We start from the raw sequence: 11,296 nt of genomic DNA on the forward strand, positions 1-11,296 counted from the left end.
GAATTGATTTGTGAGGTCACACTCCGCAGTTGTGGGTAACGGCTCATATGAGAGTAGACACACAGGGCTTTAAGAATTTGTTTATTTTTAATTAATTTAAGTTTATTTTAAATAAATTTGTTTATTTATTTATAAGAATTTGAAGTGTTTATTTTATTTATAAGAATTGATTAATTTTTTTTACATTAGCCTACTAGGTTTATATGTTACAATTTTATACTGGAAGTTGTATACAGTATACAGTTTTATCTCTGCACCAGTGTTATTGTGGAGAGGTGTGATTTGTTTGGCCAGCAGGGGGCTCACACCCCTCAACTCGTGATACTCCACACACAGAAACCCAACAGTGTCCTGACTAATCTTCTAACAGACTTGCAGTAATAAAATTTCTTGATACTGATTGAAAATGTCCGATAAGTCGATTTGGAACACCAGTGTACTGCGAGAAAGCCAATCTTGAGAGAGATTAATGAGTTTTTATTGATCACATATACATTACAGCACAGTGAAATTCGTTTTTTTTTTTTGCATATGTTGGGGGTTGGGGTTATAGCGCAGGGTCAACCATGATAGGGTTAAAGAGGGTTAAGGGCCTTGCTCAGGGGCCCAACAGGTAACCCAGTGCCTTAACCGCTAAGCCACCACAGCCCCGTGGTGAAAGGGTTCAATTCAAGTTAAATTCTAGTCAGGTACAACTAGAATCTTAAAGCATTCTTTGCTTTGTCTCTTAGGGGGAAATGTTCTATGTACTGTAGAACCCAGCTAAGCCTTTGCCTTTCAGAAAAACTTACAAACAGAACTTATTTAGAAAGCTGGAAATGTTAACCATCCAAATATGCCTTGAGAAGTTAACTTTTTTATTCTAAAAGTGTTGGCTTTTAACTATAAGGAAGGAATAAAACACTTGGGGTGTGCTGTTTTAGGAAAATAATCAATGTGGGGCCGTGTGATGAGTATTTTTCTAGAACAGCACACCCTGAACTGTTTTATTCCTCTTATACCATGACAGTTTGCCAACATTTAAAAAAAAAATTGATATGTATGAAAAAAATAAATAAAATCAATTTAGCTAGTCAATTCCTGTTATTGTTTGTATTATAGCAGCTATAAAGTCATTCCTTCACCAGCCTCTTCTTTTCCTCGCTAAAGAAAACTTTTCTATATCGGCAATTAGCTGTTACTATAGAAACAATAGCTTATTTGAATAGAAGCATTAATATAAGCCTGTAATTTGCCTAAACAGCTGGAACTACTGTCAGGGAGGGCTGCTGTTATAGAAAATGAAGCAAAACCTTCTGACCAATCAGATTTGAGAATTCAGCAGTTCTAAATAATAACCACAACAACTTTGATAGTAGTTGAAGATGATTGGCGTCATAAAAAAACCCATCTTTGACGAATCCGGTGATTGATCACACTACCTTAGCTCAGCGTTGATTATTTAAGCCTGTCTTTCTTGCCACTGCGTGTGAGTGTGTGTGTGAGAGAGAGAGAGCAAGAGTGAGAGAGAGACAGAGAGAGATGAGAGATGAGTGCGCACTTGTCAGCTCTTGTCAGTTTTTCTCGGTCAGGCATATTGAGTAGCGAAGTGTAAGGAACGTTCTAGATGTACTGCGCCAAAGTGTTCTAGTTAAATATGGATCTCATTGTAGAGAGATGGAGAGGACGTCAGGGGAGAAACGTTCAAATTAATAGTGAAGATGGACGGGCTCTCACTTTTTTCCTCTTTTTTTAGAGGTCAGGAAATTTAGTAGTCTGTTTGTATGCTTCCTGTCTGTCCAGATTATTAATAATAGATTGCCTTCGTTTATGATGCAACAGCCATGTGGTCAGTGTAAGGTGTGTGTACGTGTGTGTGTGTGTGTGTGTGTGTGTGGAGGGGAAAAAGTTTCTTTCTCACTTTCTCCCCTAATCCTGATGTTTTTTTTTTTTCTCCCCTCAGTTCTGCAGAGACCCTTTGCTCTTTCTCTGGTCTCGATACGGAGAAAAGCAACATGAAACTTTAATGCTCTCTCTCTCTCTCTCTCTCTCTCTCTCTCGCTTCTCTCTGCTTCAGACGCTCTCTCTGCAGCTCGGTTTGATTCCTGCGCCTCCGCGTGGGGTTTTTACTCCGCTGTAGGATTTGCTGTGGGTTATTAATGAGGAAGCTTGACACCCCTTTTTACGGCTTTTAACATCGCAAATAAAACAGAATCTTGTGCGGCAGTAGCTTTAAGATCCAAACCGTTTACCATCTGTCTGTTCGCATGTGCTTGTACTTTATGTTTGGTATCTTGTGCTGCCTACGTGTACATATGAAAAACCTGCTTTTCACAGTTTCCTCTTCACAGATGGGCCGTGTTCAGTATTTATTCTTATTCTTTGTATTTAACGTTTATTGCCAATGTGCTTTTGTGTGTGTGCACATTTATGTTGATTAGGTTTGTTTAGCCTCAGACAGTACCTCCAGTCAAATATATTGCGTTTAAGGCTGCCTAGAGATAATCAGTGTTTCGCGTTTCGCTCACCGCATTATCTTACTGCGAGAATGCTTCATCATCAAGACACGTTTAAAAGCATATAGCGTTTCTAAATTTATCCATCCATTTTTCTTACCGCTTATCCGACACATGGGTACAGCAGGGGACCCTGCTGGACAGGGTGCCAATCCATGGCAGGGCACAATCGCACGCACGTTCACACACCGCGGACGATTTGGAAATGCCGATCAGCCTACAACGTGCGTCTTTGGACTGGGGGAGGGAACCGGAGTACCCGGAGGAAACCCCACGAAGAAGAAGACGAGAGAACGTGCAAATTCCACGCACATAAGGCAGAGGCGGGAATCGAACCCCCAACCCGAATCCTTCTGTATCTACAGCTCAAAGCAAAAAACAACCCAAAAAAGTTCTGAAGATGAGGTCTCATCTCACTGGGTGTTACTTGTTACTGTCTCATAAAAGAATCTCCGGAAGCAGTATCTGCTTCACTGAGATGTGTGTATTTCTATCATACACTAAAGCTATGATTTTGGCTTTACGGTTTTAGTTTTGTTTACATTCCCAAGGTGCGTCACGACACTAACAGAACTCAAAGCAAGCCTCTGCTGCATCAAGCTCTGTCTCGTTCTCCACCCGCCTCACTCAGACTTTCCTCCCTCCTTCGTCTCGCCGGCGACCCTGTTTTGTTTTGTTTTCAGCGTGTGAATAACGCTGTTCATCTGATGGGCTCAGGACAAGGTCTTCCATTATGATAGGGTGTGTGGGTGTGTGTGTGTGTGTGTGTGAGAGAGAGAGAGAGAGAGAGAGAGAGAGAGAGAGATTAAGATTCCATCCATTATGATGGGGTAGGTGTTTACATGACACTTTGACAAAGAAAGACATGAAAGTGCAGGCGTAAGCCGTGCGTGTTTGTGTGTGTGTGTGTGTGTGTGTGTGTGTGTGTGTGCCAGGAGATCAAGTGCAGGATGTCTTTCGGTGAGGCTTCTTGAAGTGTATTCTCAGGCAGTCTTGCCAATAAATCACATCCTCCAAAATGCTAATATCAACCTTCTGTCCTGTATCCAACGGCTTAGAGAGAAGACTGCCAGTTCTGTCTGACCTAAAAAAATTTAAAAAAGTGAAATTAATCAATCAGGACTTCTATTTCTGTCTGTATTGGAAAGGCTTTGTTCTGTTAAAACCCCTTCGATGAGACATATTTTAGTGCATTATTTACAAAACTGACATATAATCCCCGAGTCATACAGGACAGGTAAAGCAGGTGAGCATTAAAGAGGCCCCTGATGACTGATCACACAAGTCAAAATGATGTGGAAATTCCCTCAAACCACCAACTCATACACAGGGACACCTTCGACCTTGATTCCTCCTCCTAAAGGTCACAGTCGTGTTAAACGAATGTGTATGAGCGATGCTGTTCAAATGAAGAGGATGTGCATACAGTGTTAGGAGGTCAGAGAAGAAAAGGGAAAGGATACGAAGCGGAATTGAGGAACCAGAGGGAGTTGGTGGATGAATGGATTAAGGATGAAAGCTCGGATAAGAATTAGACATCGCAAAATGATTCTTTGGTTGTAAGTTAAGATCAGTGGTCTTAGAGCCCTTAATGTGACATGCTGATGTCCAAGGCTCATGAATTCACCCATATAGAGAACAGATAGAAACTCGGCACAAAGCGAAACTAACTGCTTCCACAAGCAAATGGAGTGAGTTTGTTTTTTTTTATATTGTTTGTATTTGGTCTGGCCGTTGCTTTAGCTGAAAAAAAAACAAAAACAGAAAAGTTTTGTTTTCAGGTGTCTCCCGTATCGCTGTAACAAGAGGTCAAACATGTAAATGCTACAGCTAAACCCTAGACATAGGCACTTGCTGAAGATGAGTGAATGAACAAATCTCAGTCAGTACGTTTACATGGATAACAATTATCTGATATTAACCCGATATTAGGAGAAATACATGTATATAGTAGGAGAAATACATGTGTATATAGTAGGAGAAATACATGTATATAGTAGGAGAATTACATGTGTATATAGTAGGAGAAATACATGTATATAGTAGGAGAAATACATGTATATAGTAGGAGAAATACATGTATATAGTAGGAGAATTACATGTGTATATAGTAGGAGAAATACATGTATATAGTAGGAGAATTACATGTGTATATAGTAGGAGAAATACATGTATATTGTAGGAGAAATACATGTATATTGTAGGAGAAATACATGTATATAGTAGGAGAAATACATGTATATTGTAGGAGAATTGCATGTATATAGTAGGAGAAATACATGTATATTGTAGGAGAATTGCATGTATATAGTAGGAGAAATACATGTATATTGTAGGAGAAATACATGTATATTGTAGGAGAAATACATGTATATAGTAGGAGAAATACATGTATATAGTAGGAGAAATACATGTATATTGTAGGAGAAATACATGTATATAGTAGGAGAATTACATGTGTATATAGTAGGAGAAATACATGTATATAGTAGGAGAAATACATGTATATAGTAGGAGAAATACATGTATATAGTAGGAGAATTACATGTGTATATAGTAGGAGAAATACATGTATATAGTAGGAGAATTACATGTGTATATAGTAGGAGAAATACATGTATATTGTAGGAGAAATACATGTATATTGTAGGAGAAATACATGTATATAGTAGGAGAAATACATGTATATTGTAGGAGAAATACATGTATATTGTAGGAGAAATACATGTATATAGTAGGAGAAATACATGTATATTGTAGGAGAATTGCATGTATATAGTAGGAGAAATACATGTATATTGTAGGAGAATTGCATGTATATAGTAGGAGAAATACATGTATATTGTAGGAGAAATACATGTATATTGTAGGAGAAATACATGTATATAGTAGGAGAAATACATGTATATAGTAGGAGAAATACATGTATATTGTAGGAGAAATACATGTATATAGTAGGAGAAATACATGTATCTCAGCTACTATATAGTGGGTAAGTACACGGTTTCGGACGCAGTCAAGCAGTCGTCTATTTGCACGTATAGCATAACAAATAATTAACTGAACTTGAAGCTTTCATAAAATTAAATATGAAACACCAAAAACTGTATACGGTACCATAACGAAGATGAACTGTATGTCAATACGTGAAATTCTGGAGGGAACGTCGGACGGCGTGGTGCGGTGACGTTGACATGTGACGTTAATCCATCTATGTTCTATAACATGTAAAACAGGAACATGAAAGGAATATTCTAAAAGCGACTCATGTAAACACCTTAATCAGAATACTGTCTTATTCAGAATAAGGCCAATAATTAGATTACTGCTGTCCATGTCAATGTAGTCACTGTAGTGAAAAAACAAACAAACATGAAAGTCAGCATGTTTTGTTTGGCAAGTATCAGTTTTTGTCATTTTCTGATTCTTTGTCACCAAACAAGAACCCCAAAATTGAGCATTTAGTTCTTTTAAGGCTAAGCTTGGCCTACTACATTACTGCACATAATGAACACACACACACACACACACACACACACACACACACACACACACACACACACAGAGCTCACTAATCCCATCGAACAATCCCAGAATTTGGAGGTTGGAGGATTTTCCTCATCAAAGGCTACAGACCACCCACTACAACACACATACAGGGACAATAACACTTAGATCCAGCAGCGTCTGCCTGGTATCTACTATTCTAACGAACACACACACACACACACACACACACACACACACACACACACACATATACACATTGTTTTAAGGATTGAGTTTGTGTTTATTAGGCATGTATGAAAGATAGAGATGCGTGCATGTGTCTCTGTGTGCATATGCTATTCTGTGTGTGTGTGTGTGTGTGTGTGGGCATGCATGCACCAGCATTTATTTAATTGCTTCCCTTTGAAGAGAAAGTACATGAAAAGAACAGGCGCTTTTGTCGAACGAGATTCTTAGTGAAATTTAAACTGTTTGTTACTTAAAAGCTGCTTTTGAAATACAAAAAGAAAAAAAAAAAAGATGGAGGCTAATAACAACAGTCATTTACATGTCCGGCTTAGGCGTGTTGAGCAGAGAAAGCATCTCTTTTCCTTTTCTCTCGCTCTGTCCTTTTTCCCCCATCACAAAAGCAGCGGGCTCCTCGCGTCCCCCTCCTCCCTCACGCCGGCGTTTTGTGTTTTCGTGATTGATTGCTTCCAAAGACTATATTTTTTTGCTTTGTGTTTCTAAGAGAATGACTCCATTGTACAGCTCAGAGTCTTGTCTGTAATTCTGCAATGGGCCTTAGGAGCAGTTTGGGGAATCTGGAGGAAAAACAGAGGAAGGTGATGAGCGCAACAGGAAAATGTGGATTTTTTTTTTTTTGGTCAAAAAAAAAATCAAATCAATTGCAGATAGGCAGTGTTACATTTTTGGGAAATAGTTTCGTTTAGGGAGAATGGATAGGAGTAGTTAAGTAGGTTGTTTGTATAGTAGAGGTGCCAACATTTATGTATTTTAACCCATCGCTACGCAGATTTCAGCTAAAACAGCAAACGTGAATAAAATTCCCCAGGCGGAAAAGCCAGTTCACTGAAGGGGAAAGGACACTGGATGTAAAAGTTGGTCTGTTATTTGAGGTTATTTTCATTCAGTGCCAACTCCATGTCCTCCTTGGAAGTGCGTACGATTTCAGAGGTGCGTACGATTATGATGTGGTGTGTGTCCAAGCAGTTTTGGTTGGGAAAAAAAAAGAACGGATGGACTGGGGGGAAAACGACTTTAATTTTACTGCCTGCTGTTGACGTCACATTCATATTGGCGGTTTTTTTTGTTATAGACACGCCCCCTGTCAACGCTTAGAAACATAAGTAATGTGTAATTATGTAAAAAAAGACGGCATTACGACATTGTGGTGGAGTTCAAACTTGTGCTTGCTTCGTAATACGTTATTTCCGACAGTACTCGAAGGCAGCATTTAAAAAGGTGATCTTGAAGAAGTGGGCGGGGCTTTGGTGTCACTGGTCAGTAAAACAAAATGGAGGAGCTGCTTATTATTAAGTAGCACTCATTTACAACACTGCTTTTGACTCGCTCTTTATTTACTGTCGATGCACGTGGTTGGGGGTTCGACTCCCGCTTCCGAGTTTGCATTCTCTTCCCGTGCTTGTGGGGTTTCCTTCGGGTACTCCGGTTTCCTCCCCTAGTCCAAAGACATGCATTGTAGACTGATTAGCATTTCCAAATTGTCCGTAGCGTGTGAATGAATGTGTGTGCGATTGTGCTGTGCGATAGGTTGGCACCCGGTCCAGGGTGTCCCTCAGCCTTGTGCCCTGAGTTCCCTGGGATAGGCTCCAGGTTCCCCCGCGGTCCTGTGGTGGATAAGCGCTACAGAAAATGGATGGATGGACAAATGCTTAAAATCCTGCACGATAGGAATTTCTAGTTTGCAAAGTTGGCACATCTGATATTGATGTTTACTCTTAACTTTCAAGCGTTTGGCAACTGCTGTGAATTATTCAGCAGCTACAGTGTAAGTTTAGTTACAAGAGTGCGGAATATAAATCTGGTCCCGCTGATGGTTCGAGGGATTTCATTTTAATCCAGAAACATGAAAGCATGGAGATATGGAAATAGAACTGAAACAATAGAAAGAAGTGAAAAGGGGGAAGAAAAAGCCTCGGTTATAACCAAGATATGCAGAAATGTGTCATTAAATGCAATGATGCTTTTGTAACGGTTGCACTAAATCTCTCCGGCTCGTGAGCAAAGCTTAAAGAGCATCTCTCCGCCAAGCAGCACAGCGCGTACTCATTTCTCTGCCTGTTTTTTATTTTTTATTTTTTTTTTTTATACGATGTGCTCGCAGCGACAGCACAAATGTGCTTATGCCTGCAGATTTCTAGCGGCGCTGTAAAATATAATGTATGTGTGTGTTAACATCAGGTAAATTGCTTATATCTCACACCTTATGTGTTAGATTTCATAGTGCTTCACTGTGTGTGTGTGTGTGTGTGTGTGCTGACATTTCAGTAGATCTCCCCCCTCCAGTCTTCCCCCTCCCTCAATTTAATTGCTGCTTTTCAGGGACGCGCTTGACTGCATAATTGTCAAAACTCTGCGTGATTGAACTCTCCTTCACATACCAAACCTGACACTTTCTGATGCGTCTCGTCTCTTTATGACACTTTTCAAATAAAGGAAGCGCTCCAGATGTTTGCGGTGATTTTTCTCTCTCTCCCCCCTTTCTCTTCCTCGCTGCAGATTTCGGGGGGCGCTGCTGTGAGCGTGTGCAGGAGGATTAGAGATTTGTGGGGACAGGCTGTCTGTGTGTTTGGCAGGCGTGGACAGGTCCGCTCCATGCCGCATATGAATGTTTTAGCGAACGCTTATATATTGTATAATGAGACGGAATGAAGCGTACTAAGGTTTGTTTATTAGCGGTGAAGAAAAGTTTGAAGCGTTCATTTAAAAAAATAATTAATTAATTAATTGCTGTACTTAATGAATGCTTCAGAGATGTCTCTGTTATCGTTCCAAATGAATATCACGCACATCATCCGCCTTTAGGACGTTTCCAAATCCACACTGTCGCCCCTGGTTGTTCGTCTGCTAAATTTCCGTCCATCCCCAGTAAATATCACTTTTCCAAAAGGATCGGCGCTTTGTTGACAATATCTAATGTAAAAACATGTTATCAGTAATAATCTATGCATTCCCATTAAGGATTTTCCTATAACAACATGTACTGAAGCGTTTTATTCCTCTTAATCTACAGCAATTTACAATACTTGTTTTTATCATCAATTAAAGAATGACGCACCATATTTTCTGTTTATTTATAGTTACATTTATTCCATTTATTTACATGGAATGCGAAAGCAAGTAAGTTCCTGTTATCACTTACATTACAGCAGATATAAAGAGTCGCTCCCGCACCAGTCATTCTTTTCTACTTTCTTTCGAGACGTTAATAAGATAAAACTAAAACAAGAAACAACAACAACGAAAGAACGGAGCTTGTCATGTTACAGAAAAAAAAAAAAAACTGGAAAAAACAAAAAACTGAAATGAAAAGAGCCACTGTCATGAAGTCTTTCCTGTGGCGGAATAATCGGATGTAATTTTTGTAAACCAATTAAAAATATTGTTGATAAGTCAATAGAATTCAAAATAAAGTGAACGTGTTTAGTATTTGTACGTGAATGCTTCGGACTTCCGAATCAGTTGCAGGTTAGAGGTCATGCTTCAAGATCTAAATACTAAGCCATCTGTTTCAAATGCTTCTGTAATCTTCGCTATGAGAAAGGTACATCTTCGTTCGCTCAGCTACAAACAATAAAAACACGTGGTCTTTGGTCCAATTCCATACTGTTCTTCCAAATAGAAGAGAATGCTCTTCCAAATAGAGAGAAGACACCCCAGTGACCAGCGTCCGTATTCCTTTTTCCTGATCGTTCAGTGTTCATTCGGATGATATCTTTTCGATAAAAACCTTCGCAGCAGCAGTTGTACACACCCACGCCACCGTGCTTCACAGATGTGGCGATGTGCGTTTGATCACACGCGGTTCCTTTTCTTCTCTTTCAATAAATCTTCAACACACCTGTCCATAAACCTGCACCCCATCCCGCCCCCTCCCCCCCAACAAACCCTACAGGCTTTTAAATGTATTTTTAGCGACATGTAATCTGGCCATGCTGTTCATGAGGTTTACTGATGATTTACATCCGGTTAAAAACCATCTCAGCTCACACTCGTTTATTCCTCTTTATACCACAGCGCGGTTGAAATTCTTAAATCTGATCAGTTGGAAGGTGTTGATGAATTTTCTAGAACAGCAGCTCTGACAGTAGTTCAGACTGCAGGGCAAAGCACAGGTTTATAGTAACGCACTTCCCAATGTTAAGAGAGAAGCATTAACTTCACCATTTATTTTGATCCGAGCTCTTATTGAAATGCGTTTAGGATAAATGAAAATATATATATATACTTTAATCTAGCGTGTACAAACTGGTAGATCATTCTTAAAATTATTTATGGATGGTGTTGTATATTTTAAGAATAACCTAAAATTACTTTAAAGGTGCTTTAGCCGTGATTAGTCAAGATTAGTCAAGATTAGTCAAGATTAGCTTTTAAGTACTTGGACTTAATGATTTTCAATTATTTGTTATTATTATTTGCAGTCCTCTGTGATGGCTAAAACAACAGTTTAACATTAATTTAGTTGACATTTTTTTTAATGAACGCTCAGAAGAATTTCAGGTGACTGTCACCTCTGGTGTTTGCACAGTTAGCAGTGTTGGCTGCACTGGAGTTAGCTAGCATTGCATACATTTCTCTAAAAGTGGTTCATCTCTTAGGGATAAAAATGTATTTACTTAATTCATGATGTGAAGCAGCCATTCAAACAGTACAAACCTGTCCAGGAGCGCTGTCGCTAATTCTGCATCCAACTTCATTCCCATCATCCGTAATAAATTACAGTAATAATGCAAAAGCACTGTCGAAGTTTATTCTAGTTTTACTGCGTATCTGGCTGTGCTGGGCGCTTGCCGGTTTCAGCCATGTGTTTTCTTTCAAAAAAGACTGAGATGGGGCGGAGTAAAAGGGTGTTTGGGGGCGTGTCTTGAAAAATTGGACCATGTAAACACAAACAAGCAGGCAGTCAGGACACACAGTTTTCCACACAGGGTTTTTTCAGCCACCTAATACACTTGTGCTGAGGCCATGGCTTACATCCTTTCTTTTTTTTTTTGTTAATCATACAAAATATGAAGCATAATTTCCAGGTTATTTGTACAAGTAAG

The 11,296-nt window shown here is 39.4% G+C and overlaps 1 protein-coding gene across 1 annotated transcript in view; it reads left to right on the plus strand.

Annotated features, from left to right (window-relative positions):
• Window positions 1-11,260: 11,260 nt before the first annotated feature.
• mpped1 (metallophosphoesterase domain containing 1) overlaps window positions 11,261-11,296 on the plus strand; it is a 37,231-nt gene continuing 37,195 nt past the window's right edge. Inside the window, exon 1 of the mRNA XM_053650030.1 lies at window positions 11,261-11,291. Coding sequence (XP_053506005.1) covers window positions 11,261-11,291 — 31 coding nt within the window. The remainder of the gene's footprint in view (window positions 11,292-11,296) is intronic.

Source organism: Ictalurus furcatus, chromosome 19 (assembly GCF_023375685.1).
Source record: "Ictalurus furcatus strain D&B chromosome 19, Billie_1.0, whole genome shotgun sequence".
Classification (NCBI taxonomy): domain Eukaryota; kingdom Metazoa; phylum Chordata; class Actinopteri; order Siluriformes; family Ictaluridae; genus Ictalurus; species Ictalurus furcatus.